The sequence below is a fragment of the Geospiza fortis genome, unplaced genomic scaffold, assembly GCF_000277835.1.
Source record: "Geospiza fortis unplaced genomic scaffold, GeoFor_1.0 scaffold318, whole genome shotgun sequence".
NCBI classification, from domain to species: domain Eukaryota; kingdom Metazoa; phylum Chordata; class Aves; order Passeriformes; family Thraupidae; genus Geospiza; species Geospiza fortis.
Genome location: NW_005054371.1, coordinates 2,372,068 through 2,393,152, shown reverse-complemented (window position 1 = coordinate 2,393,152; position 21,085 = coordinate 2,372,068). Strand labels below are relative to the sequence as shown.

Sequence of the window (21,085 nt, the reverse complement as noted above, 5' to 3'; positions counted from 1 at the left end):
TAACCTTGAATTCTTTTACAGTGCCAGGAAATACTCACTTGAATGCTTGTAGCTGTTTCAAAAGGAGATAAGTGCTTCAGCCCCTAAAAACCTGAGAATCTGGGGGAAAATAATATCAATAAACATTTGTTGCCTCTGGAGTGCTCTCAGACACTCTTATGTGTCTTGCTATCTATTATATCATAAATAGATATAGGAGAGTGCCTTTCAAAAGCCCTGATGTTTGCCACCAAAAATGAATGTTTTGTTATAGGAATTAATGGAAACTTCAAAAAAGAATACACAGAAAACTATTAATAATGTAAGCATACATGTAGGACTCTAACTGATGAAAGGCTGCTGGAGTGATCTGCAGGAAACACAATTCTGCTGCTGTTTCCTTTGTGTTCCATACAAAGCTTCCCAGCATGGTTGTGATCAGAGCTGGAGGTCCTTGCCCTCACAGATCCTGTGGGTCATTGCTGTCAGGTATTGTACAGGGGAATGGGGACATGCAGAACCCCAGAGGAGCTGTGTCCAAAGCAGCCAGGACAATGTGGGCCTTGAATAGAGTGAGTAGAGTGTCATGGGTCATATAGATAGGAAATTATATATAGTGTCAAAACAAAGGAGAATTGGTCTAAAAGTTGCTTTTAATATTTGGATTACTGTGATGAAAGGGCCAGAGAAGAGAGCAGAAAAATACCATGATACCAGTATATAAATCCAAGCTATACCTGCGTGTCTGGTACTCATTCCACATCCTAAAGGGATACTGAATGAAAACAAGGTGTGTGAAACAGCTTCTAAATATCTCAGATTTTGCTTGTTCTGTCCTCTTTCTCGAATACAGTTGTGCTAGAAGTCTCTTAAAACCATAGGTGATTTGAAGAAGGGCAATGTATTTGCTAAATATCACAAGATAAGGCATAGGGACGTATAATAAAATCACCAAGTTTTAATCAGAGAGAGGATCTACATTTAGTTATCCTTAAGATTTTTTTAGATGCTATGAAGTATTGCATCAGAAAATTAGAAGTCTAATTCATAGCATCAAATCATGAAGGGATGAATTAGTATTTGTATTACTAGCTAAACCAGCAAATTTGAAGTCATTCAAAAATAGTGGATTTGGAGAAGTAAATAATGTGGGGATTGATCTGTGGCATAGGTTTTAACTTGTCTGGACACAGATTAATTCATAGGGGTAAACCATCAGAAGAGAAATTTAAGTGACAAATTGTAGAATGGTATTGTTTAAAACCCACTCTTGTTTCTAGAGTTTCTAGTGGACAGCGTGCGCACAATGTAGTTTGATGACAGGTATAAAGTCTTTTGATGTATGACCTCAGAACAAAATTCACAGGAGAGCTTATTTGGGTGGCAGCCCTGCTTTCTCCAGTGCTAGGAAAATGGGCTGAACGGTATTGTGTCTGTTTTCATAGATTCCAGGGTTCAGACCAACTGAAAGAGAGACCTGGACAGAAGCAGCCCTATAATGATTTATACCCTATAGGGGCAGGGCCCCTTCATCTGTGCCCTTTCATCTAGAAGGGGCACAAATCCTGTCCTTTCTTTCAGGAACTGTTCATTAATACTGTAATACATTTGGTAAAAGCTGGGATCTTTAGGGAAGATTCAAAATGATAAAGATGAGTTTGTTGCTGGGCTGAACCTTGACTCTACCATTTCTGCCATGTCTTTCGAGTTTGTTGCTGGGCTGAACCTTGACTCACTTTACCATTTCTGCCATGTCTTTCATCATGGTGAACAATGAGTATGCATGGCATCTTGGAGACACCAGCAAGAACATATAATGTGTTTTCAGCACTTGACATCTCTGATGTGACAGCGAACACACTGAGAGGCAATTTCCCTATTTATCATGACAGGCTCCCTGCAACTTGCTTGAGGAGACCTGAGATTGCATACAGCTGTCCCAGAGAGGGAGGCTGTGCACCAAATTTTTATTTCCCTAGACCCAGAGATTCTTGAATTTTTCTATCAGGAAGCACATTCCTCTGCACTAAAGAAAAGTCTGTGTATATAACCAGAAAGTCTGAGGGTGATTCAGTAGCTGAAATTGAAACGAAGTGATCAAAACCTAGCGTGAGAAGAATTGTGCTGGCATAGACTAGCAGGACAAAACCCTGAGCAATTGTTACTGGACGACATAGGAAAACTGATAATCCATTTTATTTTAATACAATTTTAGAAGGTATTTTGGATCTCAAGATTAATTTGTTTTAATAAAATAACCCCAGAAAGGATGTTCTACTGACTGGGCAAAACTGCTATTTCAGATGAGGCTAAAAGAAGCACTGCCTCTCACCACTGAATATAAAGACCTATTTTATGGCTCTGCAGACTGGCTTATTCTCAAAGTTCAGGCATATGCTGCTGTTTTCATACCTTAACCAAGTGCTGTGAAGTAACTGAGTTCACCCAGGCTGTCATAAAATGTGAGTTTCAACGTTGTAGTTGAAAGTGCTTTCACAGAGAGGGATGGTGACAATGGCAGTGAGTGCCAACATGAGTGAGTGATGGTGTTTAGCAAGTAGGAGCAGAGAAATTTGGGGTTTCTATCTCCATCCCAACGTTGTTCAAATATTTAATCCAGTTACTTTTTGCAGTAAAATGGTAAATTCTTCAGGGACAAGGAAGTGGATGTTGATTTGAAACTCTTTGGACATTGCTCTCTATGTGTGGGCAGGTGCTTTGTTATGAGATAAAGATGCCTCCAGCCCTGTCTTAAAATTAAAAATCACTTTTGACCAGAGAACTGTCAGGTTCCTAATCCAGAAAGAAAGGCTTTGAATCCTTGTCCACTGTACCAACGAGAGAGCAGAAGTCAGTTTGTTCACACTGGCATCTCTTTTCACCTGCTCTCTGTAGATAGAAGATCTGACATTGCTGCAAATGTCAGATGCACAGTGTTATTCAGGTGTATTAAGTGTATTAATTAAGTATATTTAGTAGTCAATTTAACCCCCAATAACCATATAAAAATGAGGCTGGGTCTTGGAATTCATAATCCAACACAGAAAACCAAAAGTGTGTACTGAGAGCATGGGTTCATGGGTTTGCAAGTTTTTTCATCTTTCTTTAAGTATTTCTCCAGCTAGACAATATTTTAACTTTGGATCTGACAGGCTGTTTAAGTATGAGAAATAAGCAAAAAATCAGCAGAGCACTTAGCTGTGATTTACTGTGCTGTCAGTAGCACTGGATGCAGTGTAGGAATTTTGGTTGTTTGAAAGTGCTGGAGGACCCATCTCATGCTCATCTACTTGACTTGGTGCATAAGCATTTGCTGTTTTATTGATTGCCAAATGCCTCAGCTGCCAAAATGTCTCCTTTTTGATGTGTTGTGGCTTGAAACAAAAACTGCTTCTTTTCAACGTCCCCAGATTTTAATTTTCTTTTTCATACTTGGTTTGGAAAATATGGCATCAATGAACTGCTGGTTATGTCACATCTCCTAGATACTTTATGGATGTGTTTATTATCTTTTCCTGTTTTCACAGCCTCTTGTGGGCAAAAAGCTATGAGATTAGCCAATTGTCACATCTGCTGAGTTTTTCAGGATTTCATGCCCTATTGATAGTTCAACTGTAGTTTTATGCACAACACTGTGTTATTTAGTCCTATTCTGTCTCTTTTCTAGACTGTGTCTATTTTGCTGTATCTTACCTAGGAAAGTGTGAAGCCTCAGACTTGGAAATCGAGAAATGCCCTGAGTACTTGAACTAATGAAGTCTGTTCTGTATGAATTTGTGTCTTGAGGTTGATGTTGATGCTTAAGAAAATGAGAATGCTGCTGCTGTTCTGTTGCTGAACTTTGGAAACATGCTGTGTCTTGTTGATAATTAAGTGTGAGCTTTCACTGGTCACATTTTATCACTTAGAGCACCTACATAGGCTTGATCCTTGACCTGGATGCATGTTCAGGCAATGAAGGTAAAATTTTAAATTATTTTTTAGATTTCTGGAAAACTCTCAAATTTGCTTTGTTCAATGTTTTCAAGGGTGGGCATATGTGTAAAACTGAGCATTGCTGTAGAGAGATTATAGCACACTACTGTTTCTAAAACAGCTAAAATTCTAGGAATTTAAGATCATCTTAGTTTGAGTAGGATAAGTAATTTCCTTAGTTAATTTTGAAAATTCAAGTAGCAGATTGTTTGGGATTTTTTTTCCATAAAGATAGGTGGAGTGTGTTTCTGCCTGTGCTAGTCCTGATCTCACTATAACTCAGAATATTCATGGCAGAACATTAGTACTTTGAAATTATATTAGTAACCTTAAATTAGCCTGTGACCCATATAGTTAATCTCAAACTTTTATTTATTGAAATTATGAAGTCTTTTGTTCAAAAAATTTTAAAGAATCTTGTGCATGTAACCTGTAAACTTGCTTGTGTGTTTTTTTATTGAATTCTACTAGTAATTTTTTATGAGCATGTTTACTTAATTTCAGCCTTGTACTAGTTCAGTGTAGAAATAGAAAATGTTATGAATTCTCGTATCATTACATATTTTAATGTTCTACCATAAAAATAGATAGTGCTGTTGCTCAAGAAAAAATTCTTCTAAAAAGGGAAAACAATATTAAGAATAAAGATAACTATTGATAATTCTTTCACTGTGTGATATTTTAATAATGAAATAATAGCAGGAGAACTAAACAAACAAGTGTGTTGTGCCACTGTGACAAATGTAATGCTTTGCCTTTGCAATTACCCCCTAGTTTTGCCACCAGTAATGAGAGAACCACTGGGGTCCCAACTAACAATTAGAGCAGGGTGCCAGCCCTTACTGAGCGTAAGATGAGATGATCTTGTGGTAAAAAACATCAATGCTGATCTTCAGAGATTTATTGATACTTTTTAGATCCTTTGTCTTAAGTAGTTGACCCATCTTTTGGATAGATATCTTTTTGGTTTTTTGAAAAAGTCTTTGAGTATGGGTGTTGCTGAAGAACGCAGTAAACTCGCTTAGTTTGTCTACTTGGAATTTAAGGTTAAATCTGTTGTATTTGTAAAAATATCAAACAATTTGAATGTTCTTTCACAACAGCAGAAAGGCAAATATATATTTTAAAAAAGGGATTGAAAATAAACTGATGAGAAAAGCAGAGAAAAAAGTAAGGTGCTTCTCCATAATTGTTTATGTACATGCTGACATCTGACAGTTTTCAGTGGTTAGTGTGAAGCAGATATTTTCATTTCATTGTGGGAGAGGGAAGGTGATCTCAATTTACTTTGCAGTTATTTCAGGATACCTTGAGGTAAGAATGTGCCGGAGGATAGGTAGAGCAAAGCAGTTGGTGTCTGGTAACTTATTACACAAGGGTAAATCAGCCATTTGCTGGAGCTCTGTTTTGAAAATCTATCAGGCTGTTCAAATTCTGCCCTGTTATGTTTGCTGGTTTTTCAAATAGATTTGGGCAGCCACGCTTTGGTTTGCAATTAAACAGACAATTTCTTTAGGCATTTTTTTTTCTGCTTCACTGAAGTAAAGAAAAATGTTTTATATCCATTTATTACATTCACTGGCAGTTTCATTACTCTGAATATTCAAAACTCATGGAATGAGAATTGCAGCTTGGAAGAAATCCAAAGTTCTCATTGTTAATGGTGTTTCAAAAAATCATATTCTGAATTATCTGATAAAGGTTACACTTTATTAGATTTATTGATAGCTTTCCTCATGGGTTGGGCATAGGGTTGAATTGCTAAATGAGAAGAGTGAGTGTTTGCTTTTAGAAAGAAGTTGCTTATATTCTATTTTTAGTGTGACACAGTTGTTGGTCTTGGCCTTCTAACTCTTGATTAATCTCAGTTTTGTCTTGTAGCTAGTTCCTAATGATTGAAGCTGACATAGCTGCCAAATTCTTGTTTTATGTAATAGAGAAATGTTCTGTTTATACTTTTTTGAGGAAAGCCCTGATTGCTCTGGCTTCCAGGACCTCTGTATGCAGCACTTTTTATTACTTTGTTGTTTCCCATTCTGTTGAATCCCTGCTACTCAGGTCTCAGACTGGTGTAGTTCATTGCCCATGGGCAGCTCACAGTATGAAGAGCACTGTGATGGCACAGCCTTCCTTCTGACAGACTCTGACATTCCAATGATTGTATGGCCTGGCTCTGCTCCCTGTGGTCACCACACCCTGTCAGGCAGTGTGTCACTGTGTCCTGGTGCATGTGGCAGAAGAATTACTTCTGGAGAGTGTCCTTAAATTCTCGCACAAAGGACATTGCAGGCAGCTTTTAGGGAGCAGCCATTTAAGGTGGCAGCACCTGTGTGATCACAGTGCTGATCATTGTTCTATTTATACATCCTTATGTGACAAAAAGCTCTCATTCATCCTGACTCTTCTAATCAGGGTGTTTCAACCACTTTTATTTCTGTTGTGTTCAGTCACAGTTGCAAAATGAATGTATTCTTCAGCGCGTCTGTTTTGAAGCAAATCTTGTTCTGAAGAACAATAGTGTCTAAAAATGCAATATTAAGATAGTTTCCCTGTCTATTTTGGGTTAATTAGAAGAGTTAATATAACTTGTGATTTTTTTCTTGACTTTAAAATTTGATGAATAATTCTGTAAACACTTCTCTCCACTGGAGCAAAGAAATGTTCAGAAGAAACCAGAAAGGCCACAGAAAGAAGCAAAAAAGACTAAGAAAAAAACCTGAATAGCTGCAGGTTATATATTAGGCCTTGCTCTACAGGGATGTATTTCTTGATTGTATTTATTTGTATTTCAGTGCTGCTTGAGAGCTCCTATTGCCACTGTCTCTGTGGTTCCCATCCTGAAAAAAAATTGCTTTCTAACCTGCCAATGCTGGCAGTGTGAGAAAGGAAATGTAATCCCCATTTTACAGTTGGAAAGAGGCAGAGATGGAGTCTGGCTGTTCTCAGCTCACACAGGATGTCTCTGGGAGAGCCAGAAATTGAACCCAGATATGTTACTTGAGTCCTACTGAGTCTCAAGGCAGTCTTTTCTCAAAACTAAAGAAAATGCATTTATTTGATATACTCATCTCAGTGCTCTTCCTGTGGATACTATTTGGAACATCTGGGGTTTTTTTAAAATTCAAATTCATCTTTTTTTCTTGCTTTTCACTTCATATTTAGCACTAATATTTAATGTGAGATGGAATGAAATTTACAGCTTCACTGTGTGAAGGATTGCATTAGAATAAATTTTAATAATAGTTTGAACATAATTAAACAAATTTTTTCAAAGAGATTACATTTTTCAATAATCTTTATTGTCATTGCTATGTAAAAGATTTAAATCTGTTTCCATCTCTTTTTCATAAATCGATGCATATGCAAAAATAGATGATATTTCAGATGCTTAAAAGTAAAAAATATTCCCCTCCCCCCCCCATTTTATTAAAAGTAGATAATAGCTTAGACTGGAGGTTTTAATTATTTTCTTTCTAAGGTATTCAGAAGTTGATAACTTTTAATGTACCATGGAAATCTTGAAATTGGTGTGTGAATGTGGTGGATCTTTCCATGATTTCATCCAGGAGAGAAGTTGTTTGCTTTTGTATTGGGGAATTTCTTCAGCAATGTAGGAGCAAAACCAGGTTTTTTTACTGATTTGGATTTCTCCTAAGATCTTTTTACCAGAACACATGAAGAGTTTTGTCTAAGTCCCAGCCACTTGAATAACTCTACATATTTGAGAACCACAGCAATTTACCCTGTAACTGGAAAAACTACCTCAGGGAGCCGTGCAAAGTTGAAAACTTTGGGCTGTGTTGGTTTTTAATATCTCCCGGGTGTTTGAGGTCGTGAGTGCTTCTGGATGCTTATGCAAGGTATCAGCCTTTGACATAATTGTGGCAGCTTGGCTTTGTTAGCAGGTTAACATTCACCACATAGAATGAATTTAAACAATCTGCTGAATTCTTAACATGAGGATTGGATTTACTGTTTTTTAATTTTCTGTATTTTACTGAAGTTGCAAACTGGTGTGATATTGTCTGTGGCTGTAGGCAGCAGCAATAAAAACTGACCTAAAAGTTGGTTTTGTACTGACACATCTAAGAGGAGAGTTGCAGGTGGAAGAGAGGTTTGGCACAGTGTTTAGGAGCTCATCTGTAGCCTTGGCTTTAGACTTGCCATTCTATTTTTTGAAGCTCTCTGGAGGATCTACCTGGACTATCTCCAGGTGGAACAAGCAGAATCACTTTGAAGAGAAGGTGAATGAGCATCAACTGACAAATTGGTGTCATCACAAGTAGTACTGGCAGAAAGATCTTGCAGATTTACATCCTGCAGTTTCATCTTGAAACCTTAGGAAACAATTGGACTGGCTGGCAAAGGATCCATGTTTGTGAGTGTGATTCTTAAACAAGTCCAGTTTATGTTATACCATATTCAATCTGCCTTTGGAAAATTAACTATGATCTGAAGGGCACCTTGGTATGCATCTGTCTTAGGATTCTATTAGAAAAATGTTTCAGGGATTACAATTGTCCAGGCATATGGAATAGTAATTGCATGCAAATACATTTTATGCTTTTTAGCTTGGCTCTGTCAGCTGCAACGGCTGGCTGTGCCTGTTTAGTCAAGGGATGTATTATAAAAACAGACAGACTATTAAATGAAAAACTGGGGCCGAAAGAACAAGAGGCCGAAATACAAAATATACTTTCTTAATAATGACTATGGAAATTCTGTACCTAAAACAACGTTTTTAGTGGTGATCATACTGATTTAGTATTTATTCATGGGCTATATGGATTTGTGTTACTTGCTGCCTTCTTTTATCTGTGCAAGTCTCTGAAAGTACTGTGACCTGCATGAGGAGTGGGTAAAAAAGGAGCTTGTGTATTTGCAGTACCCTTAAGTTCAGCTCTTAGTTATGAGACCAGGGTGTTTTGGTTTTTTATTTTGTCTTGGTTTAGGTTTTTTTTTTTTGTGAGCTTCAATAGTTCGTTGAAGGGTAAGCCTTGAAATTTTGCTAGCTTTAATTCTGATGTAGCCATGCTGTTCACAGTGTCAAAATATTTCTCAGATCACTTGGCTAACCATTGCTGCCACCTTGGTGAGGACCAGAGAAACCACAGAAACATTGCAACCAACACAAATTAATCAGTTTTATTTGCTTATCTCTTCTTATCTGATAATTAAAATGGACTCTCTAGTTCAACAGAAAACCTGTGCACAAATGATATTGATTTGTTTTGATAGGCTTATTGGAAGACAAATGAGCTTTTGAATTACTAGTAACTAAGGAGTGAGAATGATAAAATCCTGTGAAGTGCTTAATAAAACTAAGTTTTGAGGAAGTCTATGGCTGAAGTTCAACATCTATTCATCTTTTTTTATTTTTCATCTAATCTAAACTGTTTTAATTATTTTCACTTCCACTCTGTCTGAAAGGGTAGGTAGGGGTGGTTCCTAAAGCACAGGGTGTTCTTCAGTGCATGGCAGGGGCAGCACTGAGCAGGACTTTAATTATTAATTAAACGCATCTGTTTCCAGTCAAACAAGCTCAAGTCAGTTTGCATCAAATAGAATGGATCACACAGAATTTTTTATTATTGTGCTTGTTAAGTGAATGGATGCGTTCAGTAATGGGGGAAGTGCCCTTTGTGATTGAAAGTATTGTTTTTTTCTTTCTTGTTACTAGGCTTGCAGGTAATAACCTTAATGTTTTAGGTGTGACAAGAACAACTGAATTACTAACACAAAATAGGCTTATTTTGAATTTGGATTTATTTTGAAAGCATGAGTAAAGAGCTTATCCTACAATAGGAGATCTGCAGTTCTTTGAAACTCAGATCTAGTCCAAGAAACTAGAATGTGAAAAAACTGTTGCAAGCAATTTTTGAGCTGTGCTTTGTTCACATGTCAACACATTTTATCTTCAGTACTCTTAAAGGGAAAGAAAATTTCTATGAATATCTCTGGCACTTGGCAGTGGAGCAAGCTTAAAATGTAACTGACAAACCATAGAACAGAACTAGCTCCTTCCTGAAAATTGTTCTTTTCTGTCACTTAAATGTTATTTTGGGGAGAAGAGATGTAGAAATTGTTCTTTGAGAACTTAGGTATTCTTTTGATTTGCATGGGTAAGAGATTTTAAGGAGATAAGCCCTTCTGAACATAAAACCCCATACTTCCTTGATATGTCAAGTATATATATAAACTTGCCATGTAGTTGAGGGTTAAAAATGAAGAAGAGTCAGAGCTTGACCCTGATGTCTAATGTATCACCTTATATGTATTAGCTGTGCCCCCAAGCAAAGTAAATAACACTGAACTGTGACCAAACCATGAGATAAATTATTAGACCATATATTTTGGACTGTCCTCTATGGCCTCTAAGCCTTCTGTATCAGGACAAAATCTGACATTCATCATTGACTGTCTCCAAAATTAACTTTCCTAATAATCCTTCCTCTATTTTCTGTCCAAAAATGTTACAGAGTCTGGGGTATACAAAAATTTGAGCCAAAGAAAGAATTCCAGCTGAGGTCAATAATAGTATTGTTTTATATAAGGAGGTTTTAGGATTTGGTGTCCCTGGCACCAGACCTTTGGATTAGTGGAAAGATAAAATTCCTAGTGTAGACCCAATACTTGTTTTTTACATTAATTATATTTAAGGTTTATGCAATTCTTGAGGTAATTATAACAAATATTTAATAATAAAGAACTGTGCTGCTTTACTGAGAAGTGTAATATGAAGCATTGCTTATGCAGAGAAGAGCAGGAATATTGTACAGGAAAGAATGGAGTAACCTTTAGGACTGGAGCACTCAGGTGAAATTTGCATTTAAAGATGAGGAAATGTCTGATTTCAGTGATGTGTTTTCCCTTTGATGTGAAGGGAGCTGCCTGATGGTCTTGGTTGATGACAGTGAGCCAGCAGTGTGATTTAACTCTCATTAAGGGCAAGCATTTCTTCAGTATTATCTTGCAAGCTGTTTCCAGGACAAGCAAAAGTACTGATGCTTTTGCAAAAGGCAGTGCTAAACTTTGGAGTCCCAGGTGCAAAAATAAACATGTGTCTGGAGGGATGGACTTGTCCTCCCCAAGGAAACAGGGCAAGTACAGCTGATTTTAGCAGGAGATGAAACTTAGACTTTGTAGATGTAGACATACATATCTATAAATGCATTATGAATGTAAAATTCAACAGAGAAAAGGGAAGACCTTTAACCTGAAAGTCAGTGATGACATAAGAAACGACAAAATAGCTGTAGGTAAATTCAAGATAGAAATTAAAGGCATGCAAGTCTCAGACAGCATTTTTCCTACATCACTGGGCTTAGTCTTGTCCATGCTAATACAAATGCTGTTTTACAAACAGGCACAGTTTTGCTCCTGCTTTCTAACTTCTGTTAGAAAGCTTTCAGCACCCAAATGAATTGGACTCTGCTGTCCACAAAATGAAGTGTAGGTAAAAGACCCAGCTCTTTCACAAAGGAAGTTGTGTCCACAAATAGGATTGTGTGATGTGGTTAGCTCTGACCACACAGAGCTGCTTTGTAACCTGCTGATCTATACAAGTGCTGTGCCCTTTCCTATTTCTGTTACTCCCTTAAATTCCAACATATCTGATGTTTTCTTTGAATAGGTTGCTCTTTTAAGTCTGTTTTTGAAAATTCCTGATAGTGAATGGTGGTCATGTTCCTTTTTTGTTTATCTCTTTGCTTGAATGTGGCAACAGTGAATTAGCATAAATGGTCTGAGGAAAGTAGTTAATATAATTTGTATTCTTCTTTAATCCTTTGAATTTGCCTCCTTGAAGATACATCAAAGATGAGTTTGGTTCATAAATATGTTCAGAAGATGAATACAGTAGGGGGAAAGAATCCTGTTTTATGGCATTTTTAAAACCAGAAATAAATCCTTTATAATCAGTAATTGACCTATATGATATGTTTTTTCCAGTTTGTTTCAGATCCTTGTGCCAGCAACCCCTGTCTCCATGGTAACTGCAGCACCAGCGGGGATGGCTACCTCTGTGTGTGCAGTGCAGGCTTTGAGGGAGCGCACTGTGAGCGCTCAGCCCACGGCCCTGCAGCCTCCCCGGGGACAGAGGCCACCTCACCCCGGCACAGCAGCCCAGCCTCGTCCACCCTGGAGCCTGACATCGCCCTGCCCCGCTCCAGAGCCACTGTCACCTTACCCACGTGGCAGCCAAAGGCTGGACAGAGAGTTGTGGATCTCAAATGGGATGAAATCGAGGTGAGACTATTCGGTCAGAGTGAAAATTCACTGACAAGAAACCTTTAAAGTGTTATTTTCAGGTTGTCATTTCTGCATGGTTTCATGATGTCCTCATGAGAAGACTGAAGATGTGATCTCTGCCCTGAGTTAATATGCTGATAAAATTAAAACAAAAACCCATTTGATCTATGTTATGAGTAATGGACTTAAGTTGGCTGGTGTGTTGTATTAGATACTTCTTTGAAATGGGATAGTATTGGTTCTTCCAGTCAATTGTGTGACAACATATCTCCAAACATCAAATAAATTTAGGAAATGCTAAAAGTTGAAGCAATACCTTTAATACATTTTTTGGTATTTGCCATTATAATCATATTTTGCATGTTTCTGCATTATTAAGACAACGTAGTTGCTTGAGGATTGAAAGTGGTAGCTAATACATTACACAGGGCACCACTCTAGGGATGCAATGACAGAGGTGAAAACTTTTAAATGTTTAAATTTTAAACATTTGTTGTAACTCCTACAAACAAATCTCTGTCAAAATGTAACAATATCTGGTAAAACTACAGCTGGAAAGCACTCAACATATGATCCTTAATAAATGTGATCTTTGCTTTCCACTGTGTTGCTTTCCACTCTGTGCTGTTTGTAATGCTTAAATATTTTGCATAGACTCAAGTATCTGCAAAAATTAAAAAAAACATCAATCTTAACCAAGTTATTGTTAAAGTAATGATCAGCTTAGTACCAAGTGCTAGGAATAATGAAAATTGTTGCTGAAAAAATACTTTAATTTCTGTCGGCAAAGAATTAGAATTTTTGTGACATCTTTTTCTTTTTGAGAAAGGCCTTGTAATATAATTTTATTTCAGGTTATTCAGGAATAAATATGTAAAATGTCAGTTGTGTCTTTTTTTGGAAATGTTTCAATGAGTTTGATTCTCCTGAGGTGTTCTAACATACTGCATAATGAGAAAGTGAGCAGGCAGGAGTTTAATCATGGAACAAGTGTATTTTTCATCACTCTTTTATAGCCCAAACATATTTGTTGAAGTTTCCACTGTAAAATTTATTTAATCAATTTTATGAAAGTAGAATCGGGTCATGTTAAATATATGTTTGGTGTGTTACAACTCTGATTTTAGCTGAGGTAGAAGTGTTTATAGGGCTGTATTCCATTTCAGTGGGAGTGCTGGTGGGCAATGTCTGGAGCATAAAGCTTTATTTCCTGGAATTCCATCTCCCATATCTGTTATTTTGCAGTAGAACATATGTCAGGCACCAAGGATGGAGTTTGGAGAGAGCATTGAAGCAGAAACAAGCAATGATCTGCTCTTATTACTTAGTTTAAATGCAGTCTCATCTCTGCATGGGTGGTCCATATGTCCTGATCAATTAAGGGCATGCTCTTCCCTGTCCCAGATTTCCCTGGTGTGTCTTCCTCAATCTGTGGTCTGGTGTTGTATAAGGAACATTTCTGCCTGGTTTGCATTTTAGGTAGATTCAGTAAGAATTTCAGTCAAGCAGATAATTCACAAGTGACTATTCCAATAGCTGAAATTCACCCTTCTGTGTGTCTTCTGTTACAGATGTGCTGTTGCAACTGATGACCTAACACTAGCATGGCAATTACTTGCTATCCTATTACAGAATTGCTTGTGTTGATATGTTTTAATATACTGTGATGGGTCTTGTATTTTTGACAAGCTCTCCAGTTTGGCATAATGACCTTCTACCTTGTTCTTTAGAAGTCACACTGAGAGAGATGATTATCTGGAACAAAGAGATTTCAGTTGCTGATTCAAGACATTGTATCTGATCTCTATTAACTGAGGAGAGTTGATTTGCCTGAAGGTCTGTGCTCCAAAGCCTCTTTGGTGGAGGTTTTAAAAATCAAATGTGTTAATAACAAAAACACTACCTTTCTTCATAGCTGTAAGAGCTTTGCAAAACTTGATCCTTCACTCTTAAAAGGAAGAGTAGCTGTAGGTTTTGTATTGCAAAAATGTGCTCTTGTAATCTTTGCGTTTCAGAAGACAGTAAATACTGATATTATGTTGTTGTTTGTTTTTTATAATCTTCCAAGACAGTCTGTTTTCCAAATTATTCTATATTGATACTGTAAGTGAATGAATGTTCTTCAGACCCTATGGTCTCAGACAGAAATTTTGCCAGACTCTTTCCAAATGAAAGCTCTCACTATCTTGCAAGGATGAAGTTTCCATGAAAGCTTTTCTGGGAAGTTTTGGGAACTCAAAGAATCAACACCTGAGAGAAGTAAGCTGTCTAGGAGAGGCATGATGTGTGCTTACAGTTGGACATGTTTTCTGTATTCCCTGGATACCAGGGATACATTTAGCACTGCTTGCTGGAATCAACTGTCTCAGTAGTGTCTGTACCAGTAGGTAACACACAGATGTCTTTGGATGCAGTTTAATTTCTGGTGGTCTTCATATAAGAAATTAATCTTTTCTTGATATGCAGATTAAGGACTAAAACCATAGGTCATAAGCAAGAATTTTTTCTCTCAGTTGATTTTCTTTAGTATAATATGATTTTATCTTTGCGCTCATCCATTGAAAGACAATTCTTTTTCCTACTTGGGGCAACTGGTTCCCCTTGTAAGAGAGATCCAACTAAAAATCCCCATTTCCCCAGTTCAATCTTCTTTTGTGTTACAGTGTATAGGAGATAGTTATTAGCCAGTAATGGAGGGAAAAAGAAACCATCTCATTAATCCTACTCAATTAATGGATTTAATAAAGGTTTCAATGTACAAAGTCAACGGTAAGAATAGCAGTACCATATTCTTATATACAGCTTTTCATGATAGACCTGAAATTCTTTTCAAAGGAAATCAGCTGTATTATTCCCATTTTACAGACTGAGATGCTGAAGCACAGAGCAGTGAAGTGATTTGCCAGGTGTGTAGCCAGAAATTAGGATGCTGAGCATGTGAGTCCTAGTCTAACCTTCTATTTATACTGCAATTTTGTGCTCAGATTCAAGGCTTTGGAATTAATGATTAGCGGCTACAATAAACTTCTAATTCCCCTTGCAGTGGGGACAGCATTTGTTTTATGTGTGTCCTTAGTCAGTAAATTGCAAGACTTTACGAGTGTGGCTGAATCAAGTGTAAAATCCTGAGCATGTTCCTGCTCTGCAGCAATTGCAGAATTATTCCTTAAGTATATTCTTGAAACGGGAACCTTTCAGTCTTGGCTACTTTTATGTGCTGCTAAATGTTTGTGCATTTTTTTGGTCAAAGCATGATATGGGTGCAGAAGGAGGAACAGAATTTGAACAAATCCATTTGAGATTGATAAATACTGAATAGAAACTTGATCCTTAAAAATGACATCTTAGGAAAAGCTTTCAATGGGTGCAGGTTGGAGTATATACGCTTGTCCTTTGCTTACCCTATTTTCTTGACGTTCCCTCTTATTATTGCTGTTAAGAGCTGGAATGGGTGTAATTTAGGTTTGACTTAGGACAGCTCTTCTAACTGTTTATAAGACTTGTTTTTGAAATTTCTATAATTTTTCTTTGCTCTGAGAAAAATAAATTCTTCAAACACATAAGGAGAATGAAGGAAGCACAGATTTTGGTAGAATAATATTAGCTTTCTTCTAAGATAAATCTGTAACTTCAATAACTCTCTCCTCTACAATATTAATTTATGGAACTTTTTGTTTATATAGAAAAATCATTTTCATAGACAACTTGATGTAAACATCTCTGGATAGGTGCTACTCTTATTTTCTAAATAAAACCTTAAATGTCTCTAAAAGCTCAATATGCTTAAACAAAACTTATGTGAAGTTCATACAAACCTCAGTTTATTATATTCCATTACTAAATAATGTTTAATAGATAGTCATGAATGCTAGGTTTCCTAAAATCAAGCTCTTTGAGACAGAAATTCTAGCAAGTACAATTATGGCAAGATATTGAAGGTCTTATCTTCTGAAGCTATATTGGTGGGTGGGCTCAGGATTTTTGGTTATCCAGAGCTGTTTTTGAAAAGTATCTGGATTCATTTAACTGCTCCGTCAGGAATCATCCTGTTTTCAAGTCCTAGAGAGTATGAGGGAGAAAGAGGGGAAAAAAACCAAACCCCCAACCCTGTTGTGTTTACTGTCTTTCAGTGTTTTGGTGAAGAAATATCTACAGCTGACTTGACAGTCTTAGGTTGGTGTTTATAAGTCCCAGCTTATCCTCCAGTGACCTGAGCTCATACACTGCATGCAAAGATTTGACTATGTGCAGTTTTTGCTCAATGAATGTGTTTACACAGTGTTTATATTTCTTTTCAGAACAGCTCCATAGACTCTGGAATAATAAATGACTATTAATTCTTGATGGAAGTAATCTTTGTTGAATGACTGTGCTGTGATCTAAGGAGAGGATAGGCAGCTAAGCCTCATGCAGCCACTTGCTCACTGCCCCATCCAGTGAGATGGGAGACAGAATTGGAAGGGTAAAAGTGGGAAAACTCATGGGAAGATGAAGACAGTTCATTAATTTTAAAAAGAAATAGAAAACAAGAAAGGAAAAACCTGAACAAAACAAGTAATAAAAAAAGCCCTAATTACTCACCACCAAGTAACTGATGCTCAGCCAGTCTCTGAGCAACAGCATCTGTGGCCAAATTGCACCCCCAGCCCCAGTTTCATTGCTGAGCATGGCCTCCTGTGGTGGGGATGTCCCTTTGGTCAGTTGGGATCTGCTGTCCCCCTGTGTTCCCTCAGCACCCCCAGCCCACCTCCTGGTAGGGCACTCTGTGAAAGAGAAAAGGCTTCAGTGCTATGTGAACACTGCAGTGATAACTAAAACATCCCTTTTATCAACCCTGTGTTCATCACAAGTCCAAAACATGCAAGCATAGCGACATAGCGCTATGCAAGCCATTGTGAAGAAAATTAACTCCATCCCAGCCAAAACCAGTACAGACTGAATGTCAGATTTTATGAAGCTGACAGTGAATTTGGAGGATGGCTTGAAACAAGAAGGCAGCTTGCTGATATGATAATCTAGGTAATCTGTCATTGTGTAAGAGAGCCTCCTGTGCCTACTGATGCTTCTTGGTGTGATGTTGGCATTAATAGTCTGAAAAACAAAGTTTTAATAATGTTATCTGGAGGATTGCTGTGCACTGGAAGGTGCTGGATCCTCCTGGTACTGTGGTTGCTGACTCTGCAAAGTGACTCTTGCTCAGATGGGCACAGAAACAGGCTGCCAGCAACAGAATTTGCTGGGTGGATGTGCAGCCTCCCTTACACCAGGTTTCAGTGCTGTGATAACTGGTAAGCCTACTTCATCTGATACTGTTTTTGGATGCAGTCTGTCAGTCTTCCCATGGTGTTCCTCAGAGAGGCACTACTCCTACTCTAAACACTTTTGCTTTTCTCTCCCACTGGTGAGATATGTTAGAAGTAAACCTTGATTTTCTTTCTGTTCTGGTTTTCTTTCAAGCATTGTCCCATCTGAAAATCTTAGGCTAGAACCAAGTGCAGTGATGTGGAGGTTAAGCTAAATGACACTAGATTTTTCAGAAGCAGTAGTTTTTCTGTGCTGCAGGGCAAGGGTACTGGAACTGCTTTTTTTTTTCCCTTTTAGACTTTTGTTCTGCGTTCAGTTTCTGTGCTAGAAATGATCCAGCTTTGTTGCTTGACATCCTGACATTAAGTAGACAGTAGTAGATCCCTCTCTTACGGTTCTATTCTGTTGCCTTTTATTTTCCTACTTCTCTTTTCACTTTTTATTTGCCAACAGCTGTTCAAGATCTATAGTTAGGATCTAACCTGTTTTATTTCTTTCATGTATTATTTTTCCCTTACATAAGGAAGACTGCCAAAAGTGTTATATGTCTTAAAAATGAGGGGTGCCTCTTGCCACACTTACAGGGTCAGAAGAGAATAAATCCTGCTGACCCTATTCTGATAGAAAAGTAGTTGTATACTCAGAAAAACGAAAATTGCACGTTATGAAACTTGCTTTATTGAACTGAAATTTAATATGAAATCCCTTGGAAGAAAATCTGAAAGAACTAGCATTTACAAGACCATCCCTCATACTGCATTTGTCATGACAGTTTCTGTCCTACTGAAGAACTGAAAGGCTTTCTTTCATAATGACCATGCCACTTTTCATGGGGTACCACCCCAGAAGACAGCTTTGCTTTTCTCAAAAAACTCATTTTCTCACTCCTTCCATAACATAATGTCTTTTCAAATGTGTTTAAAATTTTAGTTAGTTTTTTTACTTTTAAGCACTGGTCTTTGCTGTAGGATGAGTTTGTATCCATCTTTTTTACTTAGTTCAAGAATTATGTGTGCATTCATACATTCTGTTTAATTCCAGACTAATTTGTCCCACTTTGCTCTGGCTGCAATACTGTGCAGAGTTGTCTGTTGCCCCACTAGGAGGTAAAAACAGGAGAACAGCTTTTTGAGATGAAAAAACAAGAGGTTGGCCAGATAGAAAATTCCCAAGGCAATGTTTTGAAAGAGAACATTGTCAGAACAGGAGGAAAGTACCTGAGTCACGGGTATCTGTGTGCCTGAGTGTGCACACACATGCACACATACTTAACTGTAGTTAATTTGGGGGTGTTTTCAAAAGAAGCACTTTCACTGTATGCTGGAGTGGGGTTTAGTGAAAGCTGTGGTGTCACTGAGGTTACAATGACAATTAACAGGAAATACTCCATAGGCAACTGGCTCATGGGGTGACTTTTCACTGATCACATCCCAGTGTAGGTGAGGTTCAAGGCACCTCTGGGTTTTTTTCTAGTCCAAACCCTTGCTCCAAGCAGGATCAGTTAGAGCAGGTTCCCAGGACTTTATTCATCTGAGACTTAAATAACTCAAAGGACGGAAGGTCCACAAGATACCTGGCAGCCTCCTCCACTGACTGGAACTATCTGTTGGTTTTCAGAAATACTTATTAATACCTTGTTGATAGGGTAGAGAGGGCTTTCTAAGGCACATATGAATTTGGCCATCCTACTTACAAACCACTTTTAAATTTGAGGAAAGTGTGGTGCATTTTGCAAGAAGTAAAAGCTTTCTGCCATTCTATCAACTTGGGACTGAGGTACAAAAGAAATGCAAACGTATCATGGCAGCAGAATGGCTGGATTTTGCACTGTCAGGATTAGTCTGCCTGTGTTGATAAGGCCTTGTAGAATTACAAATGTCTGCTCAACTTTTAAAGAAATCTACTGTGAAATTTCATATACAATAGCTATCTTCAGAGAACTAATTTCAGCACTGAGAGGCTGCATAAATGTAGACTTAGTCTGTATGCTCCTCTTCTCAGCCTTATTGAATTAAAGTCTAGTACACTTAGGAAAGTAATAAAGGCACTCACTCATGTAAAAATATTGCCTTCGGATTTATGTATGTATTTCAGCACTTGTTGAATTAAGTGTATATCTCATTATTCTGGTTTTGTTAGGCAGGAGAATATCTGCCTAACTCATACTATTTAATTTCTTCAGAAAAGTTGTAATATGGAAGAACAGTCTATTTCTCTCTTAGGCACCAGTCCTGATTTTCTTTGCAATCTCTTCTATACCACTGCCGTGGCCTGGTAAGGAAATCTATCAAAATCACTGCTGGCTTGTTAAGGCCCAGGTGGAGATTGTAGGAGTGAGAACTCTCGAGATTTCACTCTTGCTTTCTCAAATGATACTGCTCTTTTACCTATGTAAAGTCTAAAAGCATTTGAAGCAGAAATATAGTTTTTATGTATTATGTTATCTTTTAAGAAAAATATAACATGATTTAGATGCAAATTTATGGAACATTTATGTAAAGAGGAATTCTATATTTAATGTCAACAATTTGATATTTGATAATTTTAAACTTTAAATAAGGTGTTGAAGAACAGTCTTGGATGACTGTTGACACAGGAGCTTATCTTTGTAATCAGCTCCTAAACATACTTTGGACTCTGGAGGTTGAATGAAGGTTTTCTTTTCTTTGGTGACTATTTTTAAAGTGACTGCATCATTTGTGTAAATGTTTATAAGTCTGTTCCCCCAAGAACCTTCTCTCTGTCCTGATGTTTCTGTATTATTAAATGCTTCAGGAGAAGTGTTGGATGTCATTGCAGTTATGTTTTCTTTTGATTGCCTTTAAATGACTGATACCTACTCTATTTGTGTTTTTTACTTTAGACTAGGAATGATCTTTATTTTGTCCTCTGAAAATCATTAAAGTATGTTTCCCAGTGACTTCAGTTTTAAATATCTCCTACCAGTTCTAGAAATCTTTTTTTTTGTATTTGAGTGTGAAAATTACAAATTGTTTTCATCTTCTGAGTGTCCTTTATTGCTGTAATATATTGGTTGTCGTTGCCCTCATTCTTCAGTAGTACAGTCTTGCAGAGTGCTCTGTTAAGACATGAAAGAGACACACTTAAAAATCTTTATAAAAATTTCTCACAGCTGTGAAAAAGCTGCAATTTGTTTCTTAATTCCGGCGTCAAAGCTGTCATTTTTGTCTCCACAGAACTTGGCTGAAATAGGACACTGCTGAGACCATTTTTTTCCTTATGACAGTTAGTGCTTCTTCCTATGTTTTTGTCTGTTCCAAGTATCAGGGTTGTTAATATATAAAAAAATTCAAATTTCAGTTGTCGTAAAATCTGGCTTTAGCATCCTACTGGTTTAGATGGTTGTTTTACCAGATTCTTAGAGGAGGAAGTTAGGGCCAATTACAAATGGAGTTCCTAGAGAAATACATCAAACATTACAGATCTCTTAATAGAAGAGTCAAAATCATGCATTTTGCCTTCACTCTTGTAATTATCTTTGCAATACAGTATTTCCTATGTGTGCTTTTCCTGCCAAGTAATCCTAAATTCTGATGTGTTTGCAAGCTAGAATGTT

The 21,085-nt window shown here is 37.3% G+C and overlaps 1 protein-coding gene across 1 annotated transcript in view; it reads left to right on the top strand.

Moving 5' to 3' along the window:
- Positions 1–21,085, top strand: part of DNER (delta/notch like EGF repeat containing) — a 110,765-nt gene that overhangs the window by 34,694 nt on the left and 54,986 nt on the right. The window contains exons 2-3 of the mRNA XM_014308498.1: positions 9,635–9,642; positions 11,905–12,201. Of these exons, the coding sequence (XP_014163973.1) occupies positions 9,635–9,642; positions 11,905–12,201 (305 nt within the window). The remainder of the gene's footprint in view (positions 1–9,634; positions 9,643–11,904; positions 12,202–21,085) is intronic.